Genomic DNA, 27,132 nt, shown 5'->3' on the forward strand with positions numbered 1-27,132 from the left:
AAGGAGAATGACCCCAGTCCAAAAAAAATCTTTATGTTCCTTTATTGGAGCAAGATTCCTGATCGGTATACAGTGATGTATTTACTAAACAGAGACCTGTGCAGAAATTACATACTATCCATCTAGATAGGTTGTTACACTTTTGCCTATTGATGGAATAGTTCCATTTATCAAGTTTTATACATCAAAAAGCTTTTGAAGTTCACCAGACTGTCCATTAATTCACCTCTGAAAAAGTGGCATTTAATTTCAGCGACTATATTTTACAGCATTAAAAAGCTTATGCATTAGGGTGCTTCTCTGCACAATGGCATTGAGCAGACAGAGCTGAGTCCATTATCCCACCCAGATTCACATAGTCACATTTGAGAGCTTTATACCAGAAAGCAGGGACAGTTACTGCTAACCATCACAGACTTCTTACTGAGAGCCTATCTTCTTGGCCACATTTTATATAGCCAATGAAGACATGCCAGCAACTGTCCCGTGTATAACTTGGCATTAGAGCACCAGGTCTGTTGGATGGTGGTGGCAGGCACAATTAATTTATATCCAGGTAAAAGGCCAATTTTAAAAACTGCCACTTGGAGATAAAAATCAAGGGCACAATGTACTCAGAGAGTTTTGAGCTATCTGGTATCCCAAATGATGTGAATACTTTCAGAAACCAATGGCAAATTGAACCCACGTTTCCCAGCTATGGAGATATTAATACATTGATTCAAATCCCATTACTCAATCCACATAGCCCTGAGGTCATCCTGCAAAGTGCGTATCAAAAAATACGAAGTTAGGGTGACAAAGTTTGACAGTGATGTTATACAAGTCAAACTTGGAAGGTCATAGTAAGCATACCTATGCTGAGAGAAAAGCATCAAATCCTTTGTGTACACATTTAGTTTTATTGTAACAAAGCAACTTGTACACTTTTAACGTTTAAAACTGAGCATCATCTTTCCTTTCCAGTGAAACAAAAAGAAAATTTAAAAATAAACAGGAACAAAATTACAATAGAGAATGTCAATTCCAAATAAGATCCTACAGGTTCTGCTGATTCTCCCATTGAGTGGCAGGGCTCAAGTCATCATTAGGAGAGAATTTATTTTAAAAGTGTCATCTTAAACTGCAAGGATGTCTGTCAAATATCACAATTAAACATGCCAAAGGAGAAGCCATGTTGTCAAAATGCCCACTTAACCCACCCAAACATCTCAAACCCACCCTTTGCTGACCTTCTATAACCCCATTTTTTTAAGTTTTTTTTTTCTTTTTTTAAACAAGAGAAAGTAGACAGATACATGTTGGTAAATGCTAACTGTCCATATTCACATAGAGACACAGTGTACTCTCTGAGCCCAATATACAGAGAAAGGAGGAAAAAAGCTAGAATTCTATGCACTACTACACAGGGGCCTAGCACCCTCCAGCTTCCAGCAGAGCGAAGGGAGCAGGTTTTTCTTTTTTCCCACAGAGCTCGGTGGTGTTGATTCCATACAGTTTTTGTTCAGACAGGAAGGGATAAAAATGAACTTCGAACAGAAAGGGGTAGAGACTCTTTTCCCATTGTATTCTGCTCAAGGTATTTCCCCCCAAATAAGTTGAGAACCATGGAGTAGAGAAAAGAGACCTCAAGAACAGGGCGACTGAGCACAAGAGGTAAAAAAAAAAAAAAAAAAAAAAAAGACTGCAACTTGCTCCCAGGGACTGGAGAAAATTTAAAAAAAGGAAGGTTGGAATCCATCAGTGTTCTATTTAGTCATCTTCTCCTTCATCCTCCTGAAAGAAAAAGTGGGCAGTTAATCTTCAGGATTAATGCTGAGACTTGCTTTCATATGGACCACAATGGACCCCACGAGTGCCCCTGGGGGCACTCCAGTTTCTAAACCTGTAAGTCAGCTGCATCGAAGGAAACACCCGTGATGATGTTGCTTCAGATTAATTAGTAACTTTTCAGTTCTAACCAAATCAGGTATATTTCAGATCAAATAATCCGAAATAAAACCAACCTATCCTAAATTTGACTATTCAGAAATTGTGCAGTTTGTCGAAAATACATGAAACTTTGTTATTTCAGAGATGTCAGAATTTGACCAGCTACACTGCCTATATTGCCTAAGTACTGGCTAGGGAAAAACAAGCTTGGGTGGTGATAAGACTAACCAAAAAAACCCAAAAAAAAAACCCAAAAAAAACCTAGTTAAACATTAGTACCATGTGCTTATCAAACATTTCCTTAATTCTTGAACAACAAAATGGCTTACTTTTTTTCCACAATCAGTTCTGGTCAGTTCTACCACTATATATATATATATATCCCCAAAATAACATGGTGAATTCTTTAAAAGTTATCTTTGTGGGTTTAGCCAAATTTTCTTTTACCTCTCCTTCCTCCCCTTCATCATCATCTTCATCTTCTTCACCTTCATCCTCATCCCCTTCTTCGTCAATATCTTCTAATCCTTCCTCCTCTTCATCATCATCATCATCTTCTTCTCCTTCTCCTTCTTCATCATCCATATCGGGAACCTTAAAAAAAAAAAAAAAAAAGCACAATATAAGGACTCATTTTTAAACAACCGAGACAAGTCCAACCTTGAATAAATGAGTATTAGAACTCACCAAGTAGTACTGTAATGGGTTTGGCCAAATATCATCTTTGATGACCTCTCCTAACTCATCAGCACCTGCATCAGAATGGTCAGTAAACCAGGTAAAGAAGCTCTCTGGTTCCTCATGCTGCCTCTTCCTGCTGGCTTTATTCTGCGTTTGACTCGAACGTTTCGTCAAATCCTAAATGAATACCGGAAGAGCTTTTGATACAATCTCTCCATAACACCCAAACTCCCTATAATTTAAAAAATAAGATTTTCCCCAAAAGCTACCATTATTACCTAAGAGCAATTATAAAACTGTACAGCAGGTAGAGGTAGTATCAACTACATTTGGTTTTCCATAAAATTAGTTCCGCTGTTAACAGCCACTAGCACAACACAGTATAAATATCTAAACTATGTCTTACTACCTAAATACGGATGTAAATGATTTTGAGAAATGGCAAGCCATTTGAAGAGCTCAGTCACCACTGCAGAAAACAACAGTAACAAAAAATTTAGTCCAGTTCTCAATTCTTAAACTTGGGCTAGATTTTTCTCTTTTTTTGTTGTTTTTTGGAAGGTAAGGGTCTATGTTGCCCAGGGTAAACTCCTAGGCTCAAGAGATCTTCCTGCCTACATCTGTAGTAGCTAATGAGAACCCTAAACTACTGTAATACTTGGCTTCAGCACACTGGAACGTTTTATATTTTAAGGTTTTGTATTTAGCCACATGACCAAAGTATCAAGCACTTGTAAGTGGTTAAAACTAAACTGAAATAGGCAAAATGCTATTTTTGTCAAATAATTCCTCAAAACATACCTTTCCAGATTTCCATTTGATTTCGGTGGACTTCGAAGATGGATCACCACTCTCATTCAGATGAAATTCTTTGGAGAGAACTTTATTTTCAAAGTAAGGATTTTCATCAAAATACTGTAATAAATAATTGAAAGATTAGAAATATGAACAGGTCTTCCAACGAAAGCTCACATTAATTTCCACAGTGGCAAACAAGATTAAGTTAGAGATACTTACAAAATCTATTCTGTAACCTGATTTAATATCTTCAAATTCTGTCACTTCAACTCTGGTCAAATAATGCAGTGCCTCTTCGTCTTCCTCCCCAAGCAGTGCAGACACTAGGCCAGAAAATTACAGGTCAGCTGAATTTTCAACAGGCACACACTAACAACAATTTAAGTGATCCCTTTAAAATTTTTCCGAACTTAGTGAGCATCTTTGGTTTTATAAACCCATTATTAACTAAAGGCAATTGCTCAATGTCAGACTGTCACTATCTTTCATCAAGCAATTAGAATATAGCTTCTCCTAAACAGAATAGAAAGCAGTAGCTGTATATCTTTTCCCGTCTTTGAGGTTTTTTTTTTTTTTTTCTTTGAGACAGCCTCACTCTTGTCGCCCAGGCTGGAATGCAAAAGCTCACAATCTCGGCTCACTGCAACCTCCCCCTCCTGGGTTCAAGCGATTCTCCTGCCTCAGCCTCCCAAGTAGCGAGTAGCTGGGATTACAAGCGCGCGCCACCACGCCCAGCTAATTTTTTTTGTATTTTTAGTACAGACGGGGTTTCAACCTGTTGGCCAAGCCGGTTTCGAACCCCTGACCTCAAGTGATCCACCCACCTCAGCCTCCCAAAGTGCTGGGATTACAGGTGCGCCACCGCACCCAGCCTGTCTTTGCTGCACGCAACCCAGCATGCTGGACTAAGTCTTCACCAAGCTTCCTCCATTCTAACAAACACTGTTTATCCTTTAACAATGCCCTGTCCAAAACGTACCTTGTGGATGGTTGACAAATGTTGTTACCCAAAAATTCGGGATTTTGGCGATCAATTCTGACCTCTTCTGAAAAAATGGTTGGCGGAGTTTGTTATATTTCTGTTCTACTTTCAAAATCTCCTCACTGGCTTGTTCATTAAGTCTGAAGCAAATGAAAAGAGATGTTGACAATGATAGTATTTAACAAATTAAAAAATTGGTAGAGATTACAGAGTGTATTTACTTACTAGCTTGAGTCATGCAAAATAACCAAATTATAATAACCATTATCACCTAATTTAGACACTCAAAACTAAGATGGCAATTTTGTCTGATTTATCAATAAACACTGAGTAATAATGACTGTTAAGAGTGCCCAAACTCAACACTCTGGTAACGTGTGTATTTACTTCGCCCATTCCATTTCCAGTCCAATTTCAATTGTTTCCCTCAAGCACGATTTCTAAATAAAGTGGCTAATTCCATAACAAAGTTGTAAGGCAAGTTAGAGCAACCACTGATGCCACACTGCTAAACCATCAGAAGACCTACACTGCAATTCAGACAATTTTCAGTCTTTGAAAGCAAACCCAAACCTTGTAAGGTCAATGCACTTTCAAAAACTTCTGTACAATCACTTCACCAAAAAACACTGAATCTACATAAGTATTTCCAACCAAGTTAGAATCATTTCCCCTTTGACAGTGGATAGATTTGACCATAGCTTCGATAATTACCGGGCTATTAGACACATCTCAGAAAATTTCTCCGAAGTATATTAAGAAAAATGTTACCTGTCTATTTCATTTTGTACTTCATCAATGTGTTCAATCGCTTCTTGCTGTTCTTTTTCTGCAAAAAAGGAGCAAAAAACTTAATTCTAAGATAAATTTACCTAGTTTTCCAGATGTTAATACTATAATATTCCAAAAGCCATTAAAACAAAAACAAAAACGCCTAGTACAAAGGTAAGCGTTCCACATGTTCATGCTTGTAGCTGACAAATTTCTTTTTAATTAATTAAAAGACCATTTACAAGTCATGCTGTCTGCTGGTTTACTCAGAAATTGGTTTTCTATAGCGCCTTTTTAAAGAGTTTCACTACAACAGACCGATCATTAAGGTTTCTACTATGAAAGATACAGAATAACCTTATTCAGAAGTCTTCACGTTTATTATTTCACATTATACACTTGCAAGAGAACAGTAGCAGCTGCTAACTAGAATATGGAAACTAAACCCATGACAATGATACAAATTAGGCCACCACTACCACCTATCAAGGTAAAACCACCTTTCATAGAAAGTTGACGACTCTGCTATTACGATGAAGATACCAGGCACGCCTACAAAGACTGGAAAGGCACGGGGCACCATCCTACACCCTGGCCTTGGCCTTCTCAGAACATGAACCCCTCCAACCCAATTCAGGCGGGCAGACCTCAGATGCGGCCCCACACGACTTTGGAGCACTTACTGGGAGCAATTATTAGATCGGAAAGCAGTGAGGCACAGAAGGGAGAGGAAGAAAAGGGGGTGTGCTCTGGAATAGGTGCCCTTTTGTCCTGTAAAGACTACAAACCCCCTACAAAGCTAAGTGGGTGTGAAGGGGCCAGATCGCGCGGTTCATTTCCGGTAACCATCCCGGGATTGGCAGCCCCCCTGCCGAGAGCCTCCTAGGCAGAGGCCAGCTTTCTTAGCCATTTCCAAGACCCCCGATACACTGGTCGCGGCGCCAGGTGTCTCCGCACGCTGGCGCGACGGGGCGGCCGCCCCACGTGGGGAGTGCGCCCGGGCTGGCCAGAGCATCCTCCCGGCCGGCCAAGGCCCAGCGCGCGGCCGCCCGCGTGTTCCCCGCGCCCCCACCCCACCCGAGCTCCAGGCAGAAGCCCCGCCGGGGCCAGCCTCTGGGCGGGGGTGCCGCCGCGGGCCGGGCGCGAAGCGGAACCGCGCGGGAGGTCGGGCGCGGGGCCGCGTCCGGCCGCACCATGTGGCGGTGGCGGCGGCTGATGGGAGCGAGGCATCATGGCGGAGCACAATAAAGAGAGGCTTCTCGGGAGGGAGGGAGGGGGAGGAGAGCGAGGGAGGGGGGAGAGGAAGGGGGGGTCTCCTCCGCCCGCGCCGAGCAGGCCGCAGCGCCCCCGCCTCGCAGCGCCGGCCGCCGCCGCGGCGCCACCCAGGCCCCCAGCCCAGTCGCGCACAAAAAAGGGCGCCGAGTCCGCGGGCCCCCGCCCGGCCGCGCCGCGCCCCCCCGCCCGGCGCCCCCCGCGCGCGCCCCGGGCCCCGCCGGCGGCCTGCGGGCCGGGGCGGGCGGCGAAGATGGCGGCGCGGGCCGGCCCCCGGGCTCGCTGCTCTCACCTGAGGTCTCGTCGGCCCCGTCGTGGTTGGAGTTGAGCTCCTTTTTACTGACTTTGGCCGCCGGCGCCGACATGGTGCTGCTCCGCGGTCGGGGGGGGAGCGGGGAGGGGGAGAGAAGGGAAGGCGAAGGGGGCGGGCAGGCGGCTTCCCCTCACGCCACACGCGCGGGCGCCCGCTCGGTCCGGCCGCCTCCTCCCGGCGCTCGCTCGCTCTCCCTCCCCCTCGCTCGCTCGCGCGCGCTGCCCTCGCGGCCTGACGCCGAGGGACGGGCTGGGGCGGCGTGCCGGGCCCCGGCCCGGGCTCCTGTTCGCGGAGGGGAGGCGGAGGCGGCGGCGGGCGGCTCGGCTCCCTCACTCGCGCTCGGCGATCCAGCCAGCTCGCTGCTCGCTCTCCCGAGCCGCCTCCTCCTCCACCTCCTCCTACGGCGAGGGGCGGGCGCAGGGCGCAGGCGCGCCAGGCCCCGCGCGGATGCTCCGCCTCCGGCCGGGGAGGCTCGCGCCGCGGCGCCATTGGCCTGGGCGGCGGGATGAGGGGGCGGAGTCGCGGCGCGGAGACACAGGGCCCGGCGAGAGGCGGGAGGAAGGCGCGCGGCGACGCACGGCCGCCCTCCGCGCCGCGTCCCTTCCCCCGCTCTCCCCTCTCCGGCCCGACCCAGGACACTGGCGCGCGGCAGGCCGGTGGGCGGGGCGTCGCACGGAGGCGCGGGTGCCCCCGGCCGGCGCGTCACGTGGTGAGCGAGCGGCTTCCCTGCTCCGCGGGGCACCGGGAGCGGGGCGCCCACCACCCCGAAAGTGCAGGCCCGGCCTCGTATGGGGGCCCCGAATTCCGCCCGGCCTTTCGGCGCCTTCCACTTCGTGGAGAAAGCAGGGGGCACCCCATTCTGGATGCCAGATGGGGAACTGCAGATCGGACTCAAACTCGGGCTCGTGTGCGAAGCCCCAGGCTGTGTAATCCGCGCGCAGGGCCATTCCTGGGTTTTAGTCCAAGCCCTGCCCAGCAAGCTTGTACCCTTGAGCAAGTCACCCTTCCTCTCTGAACCCGTTTCTGTTATGAAATGATAAACGTTACGACACTGAAGCCACATTAAACTCGAAGTCCTGTGAAGGCAGGGAGGTACCACATTAGTCCGCGGTGCCCAGCGCCCGCAAGAATCATACTGAGCGTTAAGTGCCAGTTTCAGCAGCGCATGGCACGGTTATCTCACCGAGGCCTCACAACAGCCCCATGCGATAGGCGGTGTTCTGTTCATAGAGATGAAAGGGGCCAACAAGTTCTACTTGAGAGGCAAAGTTCTGAACCACTAAGGAGGGCCAAAGCATTTTGTTTAAATAATACTTTTCAAGTAATGCGGATGCCCCACATTCTGTCCCTCCAGCACCCCAAGACATGAACCATAAAAAGCCTGAAAAACCCTGATTAGTAGCATTTGTTTGTTTGTTTTGAGACGGGAGTCTTGCTCTGTCCCCCAGGCTGGAGTGCAGTGGCGCAATCTTGGCTCACTGCAAGCTCTGCCTCTCGGGTTCAAGCAATTCTCCTGCCTCGGCCTCCCGAGTAGCTGGGGCTACAGGCACATGCCACCATGCCCGGCTAATTTTTGTATTTTTAGTAGAGATGGAGTTTCACCACCTTAGCCAGGCTGGTCTACTGACCTGGGGTGATCCACTCACCTCGTCCTCCCAAAGTGCTGGGATTACAGGCGGGAGCCACTGCGCCCGGCCAGTACCATTTGTTGATTTTAGTGATACGCTGGCCAATTTCAAATCCTGGCCATGCAATAGCTCACTCCTGTTATCCCAACACTTTGGGAGGCCAAGGCAGGAGGATCGCTTGGGCCCAGGAATTCCAGGCTTCAGTGAGCCCCAATGCAGCCACTGCACTGAAGCCTGAGTGACAGAGCAAGACCCTATCTCTAAAACAAAAACAAAAAAATACCTGAAATCTCTCTTTGGACATTTTTTAACCAGAACTTGGGGTTGGAATTCTGCCTTCCAGAACTCACACTTTACCATTGGCTCTTTTTTGTTGTTGTTGTTGGGGGAGGGGACCAAGTCTCATTCTGTCTTCCAGGCTGGAGTGCAGTGGTGCCATCTCAGCTCACTGCAACCTCCGCCTCCCGGGTTCAAGTGATTCTCCTGCCTCAGCATCCTGAGTTGCTGGGATTACAGATGTGAGTCACCACGCCCTGCTAATTTTTGTATTTTTTGGTAGAGACAGGTTTTCACCATGTTGGCCAGACTGGTCTCAAACTCCTGACCTCAGGTGATCCGCCTGCCTCTGCCTCCCAAAGTGCTGAGATTACAGGCATGAGCCACTGAGCTCGGCCCACTATCAGCTCTTAAAGCTCAAGCAGCATCTTTCATGTTCAAGACAGTGCATGGTGAGTGTCTTAGCCTCCCGAGTATCTGGGATTACAGGCGCCCACTACCATGCCAAGCTAATTTTTGTATTTTTTAGTAGAGACGGGGTTTCACCATGTTGGCCAGGCTGGTCTCAAACTCCCGACCTCAGGTGATCTGCCCACCTCGGCCTCCCAAAGTGCTGGGACTACAGGCATGAGCCACCCACTGTGCCTAGCATAAACTAAACTTTGTTGCAAGTGACAGAACCAAGATTCTAAACCAAGTAGCAATTGACAAAGCCCTTACCTTAAAACAGTTTTTCTATTTTTATTTTATTGTTATTATTATTATGAGACAGGGTCTCTCTCTGTCGCCCAGAACCATGGCTCACTGCAGCCTTGACCTCCTGGGCTCTGGGGATCCTTACACCTCAGCCTTCTGAGTAGCTGGGACCACAGGCAAGCACCACTGCCACCTTGCCTGGCTAATTTTGTTTTTATCTTTTGTAGAGAGGAGGTATCACCATGTTGCCCAGGCTGGTCTCAAACTCCTGAGCTCAAACCATCCTTCAGCCTCAGCCTTCCAGAGCTCTGGGATTACAAGAGTTAGCCATCGCACCCTGCCTCAGTTTTTTTAATGTGACCAACAGTCAGAAGTACTTTTGACATCATGACCTAGCACACACAAACCAAAACTTACCCTTACCAAGGGTGATGTGATTCTAATTTCCTATTTAAAATGCAGGTCACACCCCACCAAATTGATTTCACGACCCGCTCTTGGGCTGAGTCTGTCTGAGAACACTATGCCAAGGGCTGGCTGCTTCCATCCTCAAAGCCTGACCCATAGGGTCACTCCTGACCCACAATGTCTCCTAAGTGCCTTATCTGCCTGTTTCCCAAGCACCTGCAGGGGTCCCAGGGAACCCTGTAATGCCTTCTGATGGGGGAGTGGGCTTACAGGTTCCCTTTCTGGCCTCCCAACCCTCCCTGCCACCTCCCTGCCCCTCTTTTCCTGCCCTTCCCCACACAGTACTTCTCAAGATAAATATGAGCACACTAGGAAGTTGAAGAGAAAGAGAAAGCAAAAGGGCCAGGGGTGTGAGTAAACACAGGCGAGCCAGGGGCACACTGAGGTTATTCACCCACTCTTAGGACTCTGCTCTCTCCCCGTCTCCAACACCAGAAGCTCTGCATTCTCTCTTCTTGGCCTCTCCCCTCACTCAGAAATCCTCCCTTGCCTCTCTCCTCTCCTCCTGGCCCCTCTGGTTGTTTTTTTTTTGTTGTTGTTGTTGTTGTTCTTGTCGCCCAGGCTGGAGTGCAATGGCACGAACTCGGCTCATTGCAACCTCCGCCTCCGGAGTTCAAGCAATTCTCCTGCCTTAGCCCCCCAAGTAGCTGGGATTATAGGCGTGCACCATCACGCCTGGCTAACTGTCTTTGGTAGAGATGGGGTTTAGCCATGTTGGCCAGGCTGGTCTTGAACTTCTGACCTCAGGTGATCTGCCCACCTCGGCCTCCCAAAGTGCTGGGATTACAGGCGTCAGCCACCGCGCCCGGCCCCCGGCTCCCTTTGAAGAGGACAGAACCCCACCGCCAGAAAGACTGGAACAGAGAGAGGCTGGCATTCCCCCACAGTGCTGCAGTGTCCCAAGCACAGACCAAAAAATCTCCAGAGCCTGGACCATCTCCCCCGCCACAGACACATACACATCTCTTTGAGCCTCCTGTTCTGATCTGTAAAATTGGGATGTCCACAGCATACGGCTGTGAGGATAGAGAAGTGCTTGGCACAGCTTCTGGCATGCCATCAGTGCCTACTAAGCAGCAGGAGCTGTTCTTTGGGTTTAGATGAACCCCCTCACACCTTTCCATCCCTTCCAGTCCTGTTAATACTCCCAGGAAGCTCACTGGAAGGAAACTAGGAAGACTCACCCACATTTTGCTGCGCACAAATGCACTCTAGAGCACTGATGATGTGCTAGGTGCTGTCTAGTGCTTCCCTTAGATTTCAGACTCACAGCAAGCCTGGAGATCAGTACTGTGGATCCCATTTTACAGAAGAGAAAACAAGCACAAGTTGTTTTATGTGGCTCACCCAGCAAGGTAGGTTTCAAGCTGGGCAGGAGGTCTCTGCATCCCATGTGGAGGAAAAGGGACTGAGACGCAGTAAAAGTGCCAACAGGTCCACACTGAGCCCTGAGGTAGGACTCCATCTCAGTGCTGCTTCCGTAAGAGTTGCCCGCCCTCAGCCAATCAAAGCTTCCCGTTTCCTTGCAGGCCCTGGGCCTATCCACACCCAGCCCAGGAAGGCTCCACCACAACCCTCCCCTATGAGCCAGACCTATTCACCAGAACAGTCAACTCTCTGTCCAGCTCCAGCTACGTCTCCCAAAATGCAGCCCTCACCTCTAAGTTTAATGGGGGGAAGGGCAGGCATGAAACTGCTGGTTACAATGTAATGACAAGAGGGTGAGGCAGCATGACTCTGGGACTCCTAACTCCCAAGTGTTGGGGCTCACAGATTGCCCACAGGAAGTGACTTTCCAGCAGAGAGCTGGAGGTGGTGCACAGGTAAGGAGAGGAAAGGGCAAGTGGGTGTCTAGGCCCCGAGATCAGAGGGTAGAGTCCCAAGAGGTCAAGGTGAAGGGTACCACCTTGAGGGAGGCCTCCAGGTGGGGAGTCTCAGAAGTGTGAACCAGGAGAGGTTGGCGGGGACCGGGTGGGCGGGCCAGAGAAGTTTCTGAGCACCTGGAGGACGCGGGGAGGCAAGGGAGGGGTTTAAGCCAGGGAGTGGGCCACGTGATTGGCTATGCTCAGGCTGAAGGGGAGGAGGAGGAAGCTGGAAGCCAAGATGAGGAGGTGGCAGAGATTCAGGCCAGAGTTGTGGGCCGCCGTCAGCAGCAAGAACAGAGAGAGAGGTGGACAGATCTGAGAGATACTGAGGTAGAACCACCAGGAATCGGGGATTTGGCTGGATGTGGAGGGGTGAAGGAGGGGCCTCAGGCTGGCTGGCAGTGCCCCTTGCCAAGAAAGGGAGCCCCAGAGGAGGAAGTTTGGGGGCTGGGGAGACAAGCTCAGGGGTCAGTGTTGAGTTGGGGGCAGGGATGAGCTCCCGTGCACTCCCGTTCTCCCAGTCTAGTCCCTTCTGGTTCTTCACGCAAACTTAATCCACCATCCCAGGTTTAAAACCCTTTGGGGGTGCTTACGGGTCACATCTCAAGAGGGATTGGGGGGTAAAAATCAGAGAGTCAATCCTTGCAAATCCCTTAAATCTCCAATAAAACTTAGCGCAGAAACGTACCTCCCTTCTTCGGCAAGCCTGCAGAGGCCGATGTCTCCTCCGGTCCCAGAGCAGGAGGTGGTCTTGGTTTCTTCTTTTGAGGCGGGAGTGGAGACTGGCGTTTAGGGGCCATGCTGTTAGGGAAGTCCCAGAACCAGACCACGAGTCTCCTCACCCGTCCGGAAGCAGGCTGAACACTGAGACTGCCCCAGGTGCCAGCGGCTTAAATCTGCACTGGAGCCGCCCTGCCTGGAAGGGATATTTACATGACAGTGGGACACACACCCCGGCCCCCTCCCCCAGCCTCATCCCACCCACCCTCCAATCAGGAGAAATTTCTTTTAGTTGCTCTCTGCCTCGCTCTGCAGGGGCACTCTTGGCTTTGGGGGAGGGGGCAAGTTCTTCCTTGAGGAGAGGATCCCTGTGCTTTCTAGACCTCCTGGTTTCACGTGAAACCCCCGCAGCCTATCCCCCAGTTCGTTCCCAAACCCCCAGGTAGACAGGCCTGCCCCTACTGAGAACTTATCCTCTTTTTTTTTTCCTTTGGCCTCCAAAAGATTTAAACACGTGCTGTTGCCTCACCTAAGCTTGGAACATTCCTCAGTAAACCACACCCCCACTGCCCGGTTTCGCTAACTCCTTCCTGACCTCCCTTGTCTCTGCTTGAAGGGATAGATTAATGTTGAAAAAAAGATTTCCCAATCAAGAATTACAAAGGAATTAGATGCCTGCGTTAAAAAAAAAAAAAGAAGAAATAAAGAATTACAAAGAAAAAGGGAAAAGCAGGAACCTTTGGAGACCTGGAGTATTTATTCATTCTTCACTTATTTCAGAAAGGGATACAAGTTAAGAGAAGAGGGTTTATTTTAGCTGGGCGTGGTGGTGGGCACCTGTAATCCCAGCTACTTAGGAGGCTGAGGCAGGAGAATCGCTTGAACCTGGGAGGTGGAGGTTGCAGTGAGCTGAGATCGTGACACTGCACTCCAGCCTAGGCAACAGAGCGGGACCCTGTCTCAAAAAAAGACTTTTTTTTTTTTTTTAAGACAAGGTCCCAGCTGGGCGCAGTGGCTCAAGCCTGTAATCCCAGCACTTTGGGAGGCTGAGGCAGGTGGATCACGAGGTCAGGAAATCGAGACCATCCTGGCTAACATGGTGAAACCTCGTCTCTACTAAAAATACAAAAAAATTAGCCAAGCGTGGAGGTGGGCACCTGTAGTCCCAGCTACTCACGAGGCTGAGGCAGGAGAATGGTGTGAACCCGGGAGGCGGAGCTTGCAGTGAGCTGAGATCGCAACACTGCACTCCAGCCTGGGCGACAGAGCGAGACTCCGTCTCAAAAAAAAAAAAAAAAAAAAGTCCCATCCTGTCTCTGAGGCTCAAGTACATTAGTGATCATGGCTCACTGCAGCCTCAACTTCCCAGGCTCAGGTGATCCTCCCACCTCAGCCTCCTGAGTAGCTGGGACTACAGACGTCGCCACCATGCCTGGCTAATTTTTTGTATTTTTAGTAGGCACAGGGTTTGGCCATGTTGCCCAGGCCGGTCTCCAACTCCTGGTCCCAAGCCAACCGCCCACCTCAGCCTCCCAAAGTGCTAGTATTACAGGCATAAGCCACCACACCAGACCAGAAGAATTTTTACTATTTATTTATTTATAGAAAGAGTCTCACTCTGGGCCAGGTGCAGTGGCTCACGCCTGTAATCCCAGCACTTTGGGAGGCTGATGCGGGTGGATCACGAGGTCAGGAGATCGAGATCGTCCTGGCTAACACGGTGAAGCCCCGCCTCTACTAAAAATACAAAAAATTAGCCGGGCGTGGTTGCGGGCACCTGTACTCCCAACTACTCGGGAGGCTGAGGCAGGAGAATGGCCAGAACCCAGGAGGCGGAGCTCGCAGTGAGTGGAGATCGCGCCACTGCACTCCAGCCTGAGCGACAGAGCGAGACTGTCAAAAAAAAAAAAAAAAAAGAGTCTCACTCTGTCATCCAGGCTGGAGTGCTGTGGCATAATCTTTGGCTCACTGCAACCTCCACCTCCCAGTTTCAAGCAATTCTCCTGTCTCAGCCTCCTGAGTAGCTGGGGTTACAGGCACCGCCACTACACGTGACTAATTTTTGTATTTTAAGTAGAGATGGGTTTTCACCATGTTGGCCAGGCTGGTCTTGAACTCCTGACCTTAAGTGATCCTCCTGCTTCAGCCTCCAAAGTGCTGGGATTACAGGTGTGAGCCACCGCGCCCAACCTAGAAGAATTTTTAGAAAGCCGCTTGTCTGGGGGTCACAAAGGCCACTGTTATTGGGGGTCTGTTAGGGCATAAAAATGAGTAAGGCAAAAAACAAAAGCACAACAGCTAATAGAAGGTAGATTGGTACAACTAAGGTGGAAAACTGCATGCCAAGACTACCCAAGCTGAATGTGTTCATGCTTTGTGACCGAGCAATGGTACTCCTCCCTACATCTCCAACAGATATGCATAACGTGCACCAATGTTCACAGCAGCAAGATTCATAATAGACAAGAATGTTCACAGCAGCAAGATTCATAATAGACAAACTGGAAACAATGCAAATGTCTGTCCAAGGTAGAATGAATACATTGTGAGATATTCAAGGAAAGGAAAGTTACAAAGCAATGAAAATAAATGGGCCAGACGAGGTGGCTCACACCTGTAATCCCAGCACTTTGGGAGGCCAAGGCAGGTGGATCACCTGAGGTCAGGAGTTTAAGACCAGCCTGGCCAACATGGTGAAACCCTGTCTCTACTAAAAATACAAAAATTAACCGGGAGTGGTGGCACGCACCTGTAGTCCCAGCTACTCGGGAGGCTGAGGCAGGAGAATCACTTGAACCCGGGAGGCTGAAGTTGCAGTGAGCCGAGACTGCGCCACTGCACTCCAGCCCGGGCGACAGAGTGAGACTCCGTCTCTAAAAAAGAAAAGAAATGAATGACTGGTACTCGGAATGATGTGAATGCAGCCTACAAATATAATGTTGAGTGAAAGACAAAGACACAAAATAGTATACACCGTGTGATTTCTTTTGTATAAAGTACAAAAACAAGCTAGGTGTGGCGGCTCACACCTGTAATCCCAGCACTTTGGGAGGCCAAGGTGGGCAAATCACTTGAGGTCAGGAGTTTGAGACCAACCCAGCCAACATGATGAAACCCAGTCTGTACTAAAAAATACAAAAATTAGCTGGGCTTGGTGGCACACGCCTGTAATCCCAGCTACCCAGGAGGCTGAGGCAGGAGAATTGCTTGAACCCAGAAGGTGGAGGTTGCAGTGAACCGAGATCACGCCACTGCACTCCAGACTGGGTGACAGAGTGAGACCCTGTCTCAAAAATAATAATAATAGACTGGGCACAGTGGCTCACGCCTGTAATCCCAGCACTTTGGGAGGCTGAGGCAGGCAGATCACGAGGTCAGGAGATCGAGACCATCCAGGCTAACACGGTGAAACCCCGTCTCTACTAAAAATACAAAAAATTAGCCAAGCATGGTGACGGGCGCCTGTAGTCCCAGCTACTCTGGAGGCTGAGGCAGGAGAATGGCATGAATCCAGGAGGCGGAGCTTTCAGTGAGCCGAGATCGCGCCACTGCACTCCAGCCTGGGCGACAGAACAAGACTCCGTCTCAAAAAAATATAATAATAATAATAATAATAATAATAATTGACCGGGTACGGTGGCTCATGCCTGTAATCCCAGCACTTTGGGAGGCCGAGGCTGGAGGATCACGTGAGGCCAGGAGTTTGAGACCAGCTAGGCCAACATGGCAAAACCCCGTCTCTATTAAAAATACAAAAATTAGCCGGGTGTGGTGGCACATGCCTGTAATCCCGGCTACTTGGGAGGCTGAGGCACGAAAATCGCTTGAACCCGAGAGGCAGAGGTTGTGGTGAGCCGAGGTGGCACCATTGCACTCCAGCCTGGGCAACAAGAGCAAAACTCCGTCTCAAAAAAAAAGAAAAGAGAAAGAAAGAAAGTACTAAAACAGGCAAAATTAGCATGTACTATTAGAAGTCCAGAGTCTTGTGGTATAAGGGTATGTGGAAGAGACATTAGGGGACTCTAGGGTCCTGGTGATGCTCAGTTTCTGGATGGGGATTGCTATATCAGTGTATTTCATTCATGAATCTTAGGTTTGCCAGATTTTATATATGTGTGTCTGTGTATCTATTTTTTGAGATAGGGTCTCCCTCCCTGTTGCCCAGGCTGGAATGCAGTGGCGCAATCATGGCTCACTGCAGCCTTAAATACTACTTAGGCTGAGACAGGAGAATCACTGGAAAGAAACCAGGAGGCAGAGGCCTCAGTGAGCTGAGATCGCGCCACTGCACTCCAGCCTGGGCGACAGAGCAAGACTCCATCTCAAAAAACAAACAAACAAACAAAAAAAAAACAAAAGTTAGCCAAACACAAAGGCATGTGACTTTAGTCCCAGCCACTCAGGAGGCTGAGGCAGGAGGATGGCTTGAGCCCGGGAGGTATAGGCTACAGTGAGCTATGATTGCTCCACTGCACTCCAACTGGGTCAACAGAGCAAGACCCTGCCTCAAAAAGTAATTAATTAATTAATTACTTTAACTAAATCTTAGTCATAAGTCAATGACCTCAATACTGATAAAAAGCTGAGCTTTCTCTGGTGGAAGAAAAGGTGGAGGACGTGCCACCATCACCCATGTCCCTCATCGATTCCCTTTCTTCTTTTTGAGCTGCTGAGACTCTGGGCTCCTTCTAATGCATTTTGAAAGTCACAGGTGTCTTGATTTTACAAAGGGCAAGCTGAGCCTGACAGAAGGGATTTGCCTAAGATCATGAAGAGAATAACCACGTTCTAATGAGAAATGGATTTGAGGATCACCTCATCACAGAGATGTGCTTGCTAACAAGCCTAAGTCTCAGTGTATATATCTGTAAAATGGATGATAATACCTGCCTCTTTGTTTTATTTATTTATTTATCTATTTTGTGACGGAGTCTTGCTCTGTACCCCAGGCTGGAGTGCAGTGACGCAATCTTGGCTCACTGCAACCTCCGCTTCCCAGGTTCACGCCATTCTCCTGGCTCAGCCTTACAAGTGGCTGGGACTACAGGCGCCCACCACCACGCCCGGCTAATTTTTTGTATTTTTAGTAGAGACAGAGTTTCACCATGTTAGCCAGGATGCTCTCCATCTCCTGACCTCATGATCTGCCCGCCTCGACCTCCCAAAGTGCTGGGATTACAGGTGTGAGCCACCACGCCTGGCCCTCTTTGTTTTATTATAAGATTACCTGGCCGGGCTCGGTAGCTCACACCTGTAATCCCAGCACTCTGGGAGGCTGAGGCAGGTGGATCACTTGAGATCAGGAGTTCAAAGCCAGCCTGGCCCACATGGTGAAACCCCATCTCTACTAAAAATACAAAAATTAAGCGGGCGTGGTGGTGGGTACTCGTCATTCCAGCTACTCAGGAAGCTGAGGCAGGAGAATCGCTTGAACCTGGGAGGTGGAGGCTGCAATGAGCCAAGATTGCACCACTGCACTCCAGCCTGGGCAACAAGAGCAAGACTCTGTCTCAAAAAAAAAAAAAAAAAAAAAATTACCTGTGGTCTCTGCACATGAACATTGAAAATGAAAAATTAATTTTTTTTGCACCTGGCCTCTTTTAAAAAAAAATTAGGCTGGGCATGGTGGCTCACACCTGTAATCCCAGCACTTTGGGATGCCGAGGTGGGCAGATCACCTGAGGTCAGGAGTTCGAGACCAGCCTGACCAACATGGAGAAACCCCATCTCTACTAAAAATACAAAATCACCTGGGCGTGGTGCACATGCCTGTAATCCTAGCTACTCGGGAGGCTGAGGCAGGAGAAACGCTTGAATGCGGGAGGCAGAGGTTGCGGTGAGCCAAGATTGCACCATTGCACGCCAGCCTGGGCAACGAAAGCGAAACTCTGTCCCCAAAAAAAAAAAAAAAGAAAAGAAAACTGCAGCTAAGTCGAAGGGAAAAAAGCAAAGTCCAAACCCACGTGGTTAGTATGTTGCCATTTGTGTAAAAGAGGGGTAGATAAAAACACTTTGCCAGTACCTCTAACACAGCTGTTGAAGGATTCCCAATAAACGAATCACATGGCTGTCCCCAGAGAAAGGACTGGGTGATCAGAGGTGAGAGGACAAGGATAGGTGGTAGCAGTGTTACTCTACCCTGCCGTGTTTTTTGTTGTTGTTGTTTTTCAGATGGAGTTTCCCTCTTGTAGCCCAGCCTGGAGTGCAGTGGCGCGATCTTGGCTCACTGCAACCTTCTGCCTCCTGGGTTCAACCGATTCTCCTGTCTCAGCCTTGCGAGTAGCTGGAATTACAGGTGACTGCCAGCACGCTGAGCTAATTTTTTTTTTTTTTTTTTTTTTTTTTTTTTTTTTTTTTTTAGTAGAGACGGTTTCGCCACATTGGCCAGGCTGGTTTTGAACTCCTGACCTCAGGTGATCCACCCACCTCAGTCGACGCAAAGTGCTGGGATTATAGGCATGAGCCACTGTGCCTAGCCTGTGCATTTTGTTTTCTTGTTTTTGCTTTTGAGATGGAGTCTCACTCTGTCACCCAGGTTAGAGTGCAGTGGAGCGATTTCAGCTCACTACAACATCTGCCTCCTGGGTTCAAGCAATTCTCGTGTCTCAGCCTCCCAAGTAGCTGGGAATATAGGCATAAGCCACCATGCCTGGCTAGTTTATTGTATTTTTAGTAGAGATGGAGTTTCACTATGTTGGATAGGCTAGTCTCGAATTCTGCTCTGCATTTTGAGTTTGGAGGCTTGTGAACTTTTTTTTTTCTTTTTTTTTTTTTTGAGACAGAGTTATAGGAGTGAGCTATGGCACCTGGCCCTTTGTGAACATATTACATTAAAAATAAAACTGTCTGGGCATGGTGGCTCACGCCTGTAAACCCAGCACTTTGGGAGGCTGAGGCAGGTGGATCACGAGGTCAGGAGATCAAGACCATCCTGGCAAACACGGTGAAACCCCATCTGTACCAAAAATACAAAAAATTAGCCGGCCGTGGTGGCAGGCGCCTGTAGTCCCAGCTACTTAGGAGGCTGAGGCAGGAGAATGGCCTGAACCCAGGAGGTGGAGCTTGCAGTGAGCAGAGATCTCGCCACTGCATTCTAGCCTGAGCAACAGAGCGAGACTCCGTCTCAAAAAAAAAAAAACAAAAAACAAAAAAAACGAAAAAACAGCTGGGGCCAACCATAGTGGCTCAGGCCTGTAATCCCCACACTTGGGGAGGCTGAGGCAGGCACATCACTTGAAGTCAGGAGTTTGAGACCAGCCTGGCCAACATGGCAAAACCATGTCTCTACTAAAAAATACAAAAATTAGCCTGGCGTGGTGACAGATGCCTGTAGTTCCAGCTACTCTGGAGGCTAGGGTAGGAGAGTCACTTGAACCCAGGAGGCGGAGGTAGCAGTGAGCTGAGATCACACCACCGTATTCCAGCCTGGGCGACAGAGCAAGACTCCGCCTCAAAAAAAAAAAAAAATTCAAACACATAAGACCTAACTTTTCCTGTTTGTTTGTTTGTTTGTTTGGACTGAGTCTCTCTCTGTCACCCAGGCTGGAGTGTAATGGCAGGATCTAGGCTCACTGCAAGCTCCACCTCCTGGGTTCAAGTGATTCTCCTGCCTCAGCCTCCCGAGTAGCTGAGATTACAGGTACCCACTATCATGCCTGGCTACTTTTTGTATTTTTAGTAGAGATGGGGTTTCATCATGTTGGCCAGGTTGATCTTGAACTCCTGACCACAGGTGATCCACCCACCTTGGCCTCCCAAGTGCTGGAATTACAGGCGTGAGCCACTGTGCCTGGCCTGTTTGTGTGTTTTTAAATATTTTTTCTTTATTTTTAAATTGAGACAGGGTCTTGGTTTATCATCCAGGCTGGAATGCAGTGGTGTGATCATAGCTTACTGCAGCCTCCACCTCCCAGGCTCTAAGTGATCCTCCCTCCTCAGCCTCCTGAGTAGCTAGGACGACAGGCGTGCCCCAGCAAATCAGCTAATTTTTGTATTTTTTGTAGAGACAGGGTCTTGCTATATTACCCATGCTGGTCTTGAACTCCTAGACTCAAGTGATCCTCCTGCTTCAGCCTCCAGGGTAGCTGGACCTGGCCGACCTTTCCTTTCCTCTCCAGCTTCTAAAATTTGAGTTTCCTGGACTCCCAGGGGCGTTACTAGGCAACTGTGGCAACTCTTCCCAGTTCTAGAATGGAGCTACAGGGCAGCTGGGGGCAAAGCAAAAGGTGTCCCTCCACTCCACCCAAAAGTTGACAGGCTCAGGGAGTACCAGATGTTCCATAACCCCGAGGCCAGGCTCCCTCTGGGAACCAGAAGTTTCCAAAACATTGTATTGTTTCTTTATCTGTTCACCTGTCCGCTTGGGATGGCTGTAGATAGCTACCATTTATTGAGCATCAGCTGGACCTACATGTGGCGCTGACTAAGCATTACCCTTTTGAATCCTCCCATCCATCTTTATAGGATAGTATTATGCCCTTATTTTACAGTTGGGAGAACCAAACCAAATGAAGAATCAAGGCTCCGCCAGGCTCGGTGGCTCATGCCTATAATCCCAGCACTTTGGGAAGCTGAGGTGGGCAGATCACCTGAGGTCAGGAGTTAGACTAGACTAGCCTGGCCAACATGGTGAAACCTCATCTCTACTAAAAATACAAAATTGGCTGGGCATGGTGGTGCATGCCTGTAATCCCAGCTACTTGGGAGGCTGCGGCAGGAGAATTGCTGGAACCCAGGAGGCGGAGGTTGCAATGAGCTGAGATCGCGCCACTGCACTCCACCCTGGGTTGACACAGCAATACCCTGCCTCTAAAATAAATAAAGACTCAAAGACATAACTTGCCCTAAAATCAAAGGGCAAGGAGTAGAGGAGTCAAGATTCCAACCCCTGTCTTTCTGGCTCCCCTATACCAACATAGCCTTAGTGTAATGAAAACAGACCGCTCAGGAAGGCTGACAGTGAAGCAAGGCTGGTCTCTGAGACCCCCGGGAGATCAGCTCTGACGGGGCCTCAGGAATCTCCCAGTAGAGTTTCTCTACCACAGACATTTCTCTTTCCTTGCCCCTCACACTGAGCTCTGGCTCCTGAGTATTCCTTAAAAAGTTATCATTGGCTGGGCGTGGTGGCTCACGCCTGAATCCCAGCATGTTAGGAGGCTGAGACGGGAAGATCACTTGAGTCCAGGAGTTTGAGACCAGCCGCACGACATGGCTAAACTCCATGTCTAGACATTTTTTATTTTTTTTGAGATGGAGTCTCGATCTCTCTCTCAGGCTGGAGTGCAGTGGTGCAATCTCTGCTCACTGCAACCTCCATCTCCTGGGTTCACGCGATTCTCCTGCCTCAGCCTCCCAAGTAGCTGAGACTACAGGTGCGTGCCACCATGCCCAGCTAATTTTTGTATTTTTAGTACAGACAAGGGTGTCACCATATTGGCCAGGCTGGTCTCGAACTCCTTACCTTGTGATCCACCATCCTTGGCCTCCCAAAGTGCTGGGATTACAGGCGTGAGCCACCACGCCAGGCCAAAAATTTTTTTAAATTAGCTAGAGACGGCCAGGCGTGGTGGCTCATGCCTGTAATCCCAGCACTTTGAGAAGCCAAGGCAGGCGGATCACGAGGTCAGGAAATTGAGACCATCCTGGCTAACACGGTGAAACCCCATCTCTACTAAAAATACAAAAAAATTAGCCGGGTGTGGTGGCGGGCGCCTGTAGTCCCAGTGACTCGGGAGGCTGAGACAGTAGATGGTATAAACCCAGGAGTTGGAGCTTTCAGTGAGCCGAGATCACGCCACTGCACTCCAGCCTGGGCAACAGAGCGAGACTCCGTCTCAAAAACAACACACACACACACAAAACAAAAAAAATTAGCTAGCGATGATCAGGTGTGGTGGCTCGTGCCTGTAATCCCAGCACTTTGGGAGGGTGAGGTGGGTGGATCACCTGAGGTTGGGAGTTAGAGACCAGCCTGACCAACATGAAGAAACCCAGTCTCTACTCAAAATACAAAAATTAGCCAGGTGTGGTGGCGCATCCTGTAATCCCAGTTACTCGGGAGGCTGAGGCAGGAGAATTGCTTGAACCTGAGAGGCTGAGGTTGCGGTGAGCCAAGATTGAGCCATTGCACTCCAGCCTGGGCAACAAGAGTGAAACTTCATCTCAAAAAAAAAAAAAATAGCTGGGTGCGGTAGCTCACGCCTGTAATCCTAGCACTTTGGGAGGCCTAGGGGGGCGGATCACGAGGTCAGGAGATCAAGACCATCCTTGCTAACACGGTGAAACCCCATCTCTACTAAAAATACAAAAACATTAGTCGGGCTTGGTGGCTGGTGCCTGTAGTTCCAGCTACTCGGGAGGCTGAGGCAGGAGAATGGCGTGAACCCAGGAGGTGGAGCTTGCAGTGAGCCGAGATTGCACCACTGCACTCCAGCCTGGGTGACAGAGCTAGACTCCGTCTCAGAAAAAAAAAAAAAAAAAAAAAAAGCCAGTGAGGTGGTCTGCGCCTGTGGTCCCAACTATTCAGGAAGCTGAGCAGGGAGGAGCCCTTGAGCCCTGGAGGCGGAAGTTGCAGTAAGCCCAGATTGCACCACTGCACTCCAGACTGGGCGACAGAGTGAGACTCCTTGAAAACAAACAAACAAAACAACTGTTTGCTACTGTATTTTTTAACCATTAACAAATGTTTTTGACAACTTTTTGCCATTATGTATAAATAAGAACATTTTATTATTGACAGCATTTTTTAATCTTGCATTATTTTTGTTGGGTAAATGTGCTATACTTTATTTAAGCCTCAAAGGTGAAAATTTAAGCTGCTACTACTGTTTGATCATTATAAGCAACTCTGTGATAAACATCTGAGCAGCTAAGTCCTGGCACATATACATGATTGTTTCCTTACAGTATGTTGTTAGAACTACAATTGTTAAGTGAAAAAGTATGTAAAATAAAAAGGGTTTTTTTTTTTTTTTTTTTGAGACTGAGTCTCACTCTGTCGCCCAGGCTGGAGTGCAGTGGCCCAATCTCGGCTCACTGCAAGCTCCGCCTCCCGGGTTCACACCATTCTCCTGCCTCAGCCTCCCTAGTAGCTAGGACTACAAGTGCCCGCCACCACGCCCCGCCAGTTTTTTGTATTTTTAGTAGACACGGGGTTTCACCATGTTAGCCAGGATGGTCTCCATCTGACCTTGTGATCCGCCTGCCTCGGCCTCCCAAAATGCTGGGATTATAGGCGTGAGCCACCGCGCCCGGCCAATAAAAAGGGTTTTTAACATGTTCCCAAATTGTCCAGTTGCTCTTCTGTAGTGTCTGTGTATATTTCAGTACATTTCATTGAATCTGGCTTCTTTCCATTTTGGCAGGTGGAAATTTTTTTCCTTTTTTTTTTCCTCCCCAGAAGCATAGATTTAAGTTGCCCTGAATAGACACTTCTTGGTAGTTGGAAAATTTTATCTCACAGCTGGTATTATTAAAGAGATTAAACTGTTTTTTTTTTTTTTTTTAGAGACAGGGTCAGTGTAGTGGCTCACAACTGTAATCTCAGCATTTTGGGAGGTTGAGGCGGGCACATCACCTGAGGTCAGGAGTTTGAGACTAGCCTGGCCAACGTGGGGAAACCCCGTTTCTACTGAAACTATAAAAATTAGCCAGGCCTGGTGGATCACGAGGTCAAGACATCCAGACCATCCTCGCCAACAAGGTGAAACCCTGTCTCTACTAAAAATACAAAAATTGGCCGGGCGCGGTGGCTCACACCTGTAATCCTAGCACTTTGGGAGGCTGAGACGGGCGGATCACGAGTTCAGGAGATCAAGACCATCCTGGCTAAACGGTGAAACCCCGTCTACTAAAAATACAAAAATTTAGCCAAGCATGCTGGTGGGCGCCTGTAGTCCCAGCTACTCGGGAGGCTGAGGCAGGAGAATGGTGTGAACCCAGGAGGTGGAGGTTGCAGTGAGCTGAGATTGCGCCACTGCACTCCAGCCTGGGCAACAGAGCGAGACTCTGTCTCAATAAATAAATAAATAAATAAAAATACAAAAATTAGGCCGGGCGCAGTGGCTCAAGCCTGTAATTCCAGCACTTTGGGAGGCCGAGGCAGGCGGATCATGAGGTCAGGAGATCGAGACCATCCTGGCTAACACGGTGAAACCCCGTCTCTACTAAAAATACAAAAAAAATTAGCCGGGCATGGTGGCGGGCACCCGTAGTCCCAGCTACTCGGGAGGCTGCGGCAGGAGAATGGCTTGAACCCAGGAGGCAGAGCTTGCAGTGAGCCGAGATCGAGCCGCTGCAGTCCAGCCTGGGCAACAGAGCAAGACTCCGTCTCAAAAAATAAATAAATAAAAAATAACAAAAATTAGCTGGACGTGGTGGCACGCACCTGTAGTCCCAGCTACTCTGGAAGCTGAGGCAGGAGAATCACTTCAACCCGGGAGGCAGAGGTTACATTGAATCGAGATCGGCCACTGCCCTCCAGCCTGGAGACAGAGCGAGACTCCGTCTCAAAAAAAAAAAAAAAAATTAGCCAGGCCTGGTGCATGCGCCTGTAATCCTAACTACTTGGGGGGCTGAGGCAGGAGAATTGCTTGAACCCAGGAGGCGGAGTTTGCAGTGAACTGAAATCAAGTCACTTCACTCCAGCCTGGGTGACAGAGCAAGACTCCATCTCAAAAAAAAAAAAAAGAGAGACAGGGTCCCACTCTATTGCCCAGGCTGGAGTGCACAGAAGCAGGATCACAGCTCCCTGTAGTCTTGAACTCCTGGGCTCAAGTGACCCTCCCACCTCAGCCTCTCTGGTAGCTGGGACAGGTGCTCATCACTGTGCCCAGCCAAAGTTCTTCATGTGTTTCTTGACTGATGATGCTACTGCTTTTCTAAACTGCCCATTCTTGGGTGTTTCTTTTTTTTTTTTTTTTTGAGACGGAGTTTCGCTTTTGTTGCCCAGGCTGGAGTGCAATGGTGCAATCTGGGCTCACTGCAACTTCTGCCTCCCAGGTTCAAGCGATTCTCCTGCCTCAGCCTCCCAAGTAGCTGGGATTACAGGCACGTGCCACCACTCCTGGCTGATTTTGTATTTTTAGTAGAGACGGGGTTTCACCATGTTGGTCAGGGTGGCTGGTCTCCAACTCCTGACCTCAGGTGATCCACTGCCTCAGCCTCCCAAAGTGCTGGGATTACAGGCCTGAGCCACCACACCCCACCACGTTTCTCTCTCTCTCTTTTTTTTTTTTCTTTTGTTGTTGTTGTTTGAGATGGAGTCTCACTCTTGCCAGGCTGAAGTGCAGTGGTGTGATCTCGGCTCACTACAACCTCCTCCTCCCAGGTTCAAGCAATTCTCCTGCTTCAACTTCCCGAATAGCTGGGACTACAGGTGTGGGCCACCACACCCAGCTAATTTTTGTATTTTTAGTAGAGATGGAGTTTCACCATGTTGGCCAGGGTGGTCTCGATCTCTTGACCTCATGATCTGCCCGCCTCAGCCTCCCAAAGTGCTGGGATTATAGGTGTAAGCCACTGTGTTTGGCCTCTCTTTTTTTTTCTGAGATGGAATTTCACTCTTGTCGCCCAGGCTGGGGTGATATGGCACAATCTCAGCTCACTGCAACCTCTGCCTCCCAGGTTCAAGCGATTCTCCTGCCTTAGCCTCCCGAGTAGCTGGGATTACAGGCACCCACCACGACGCCCAGCTATTTTTTTGTATTTTTAGTAGAGACAGAGTTTCACCATGTTGGCCAAGCTGGTCCCAAACTCCTGACTTCCGGTGATCCGCCCCTTGGGCTCCCAAAGTGCTGGGATTACAGGTGTGACCCACCGGCGGTGTCCAGCCTTTTTTTTTTTCCTTTGAGACAGAGTCTCACTCTGTAACCCATGCTGGAGTACAGTGGCAAGATCTTGACTTAGTGCAATCTCTGCCTCATCAGTCAAAGCAATTTTCATGCCTCAGACTCAAGTAGCTGGGATTACAGGTGTCCACCACCATGCCCAGTCAATTTTTGTATTTTTAGGCCAGGTGCAGTGGCTCATGCCTGAAATTTCAGCACTGTGGGAGGCCGAGACTGGCGGATCACAAGCTCAGGATTTCAAGACCTGGCTCAGTAACATAGTGAAACCCCGTCTTTACTAAAAATACAAAAAATATAAGCGTGCATTGTGGCACACACCTGTAATCGCAGCTACTTAGGGAGGCTGAGGCAGGAGAATCCCTTGAACCTGGGGGGCAGAGGTTGCAATGAGCCAAGTTTGTGCCACTCATCACCAGCCTAGGCAACAGAGCGAGACTCCATCTCAAACAAAGTTACGCTCTTGTTGCCCAGGATGGCGTGCAATAGTGCGATGTCGGCTCACCGCAACCTATGCCTCCTAGGTTCAAGCGATTCTCCTACCTCAACCTCCCAAGTAGCTGGGATTAGAGGCATGTGCCACTACGCCCGGCTAATTTTGTATTTTTAGTAGAGACAGGGTTTCTCCATGTTGCTCATGCTGGTCTTGAACTCCCGACCTCAGGTGATCTGACCGCCTCAGCCTCCTGAAGTGCTGGGACTACAAGTGTGAGCCACCGCGCTGGGCCTTCTTTTTAATTTTAATTTAAAAAATTTTTTTTAATTTTTTAAATTTTTTTGAGACAGAGTCTCGCTCTGTCGCCCAGGCTGGAGTGCAGTGGCGCAATCTCGGCTCACTGCAAGCTACACTTCCCAGGTTCACGCCGTTCTCCTGCCTCAGCCTCCC

At 49.0% G+C, this 27,132-nt stretch overlaps 1 protein-coding gene across 5 annotated transcripts; it reads right to left on the bottom strand.

Moving 5' to 3' along the window:
- Window positions 1-17: 17 nt before the first annotated feature.
- On the bottom strand, window positions 18-20,541 carry SET (SET nuclear proto-oncogene). 5 transcript variants are annotated; one of them, XM_055117146.1, is made up of 9 exons: window positions 20,428-20,541; window positions 12,371-12,598; window positions 5,165-5,222; window positions 4,391-4,533; window positions 3,631-3,734; window positions 3,415-3,528; window positions 2,620-2,790; window positions 2,380-2,526; window positions 18-1,776 (listed from the first exon to the last, which is right to left on the bottom strand). In XM_055117146.1, the coding sequence occupies exons 2-9, from the start codon at window positions 12,480-12,482 to the stop codon at window positions 1,753-1,755; spliced, it is 873 nt and encodes a 290-aa protein (XP_054973121.1). In that variant the 5' UTR covers window positions 12,483-12,598; window positions 20,428-20,541; the 3' UTR covers window positions 18-1,752. The 5 variants fall into 5 exon arrangements, with proteins under 5 accessions (XP_054973121.1, XP_063450237.1, XP_063450238.1 ...); XM_063594167.1 differs by lacking the exon at window positions 20,428-20,541 and adding an exon at window positions 12,932-12,984; XM_063594168.1 differs by lacking the exon at window positions 20,428-20,541 and adding an exon at window positions 12,865-12,906.
- Window positions 20,542-27,132: the final 6,591 nt, after the last annotated feature.

Source organism: Pan paniscus, chromosome 11 (assembly GCF_029289425.2).
Source record: "Pan paniscus chromosome 11, NHGRI_mPanPan1-v2.0_pri, whole genome shotgun sequence".
NCBI classification, from domain to species: domain Eukaryota; kingdom Metazoa; phylum Chordata; class Mammalia; order Primates; family Hominidae; genus Pan; species Pan paniscus.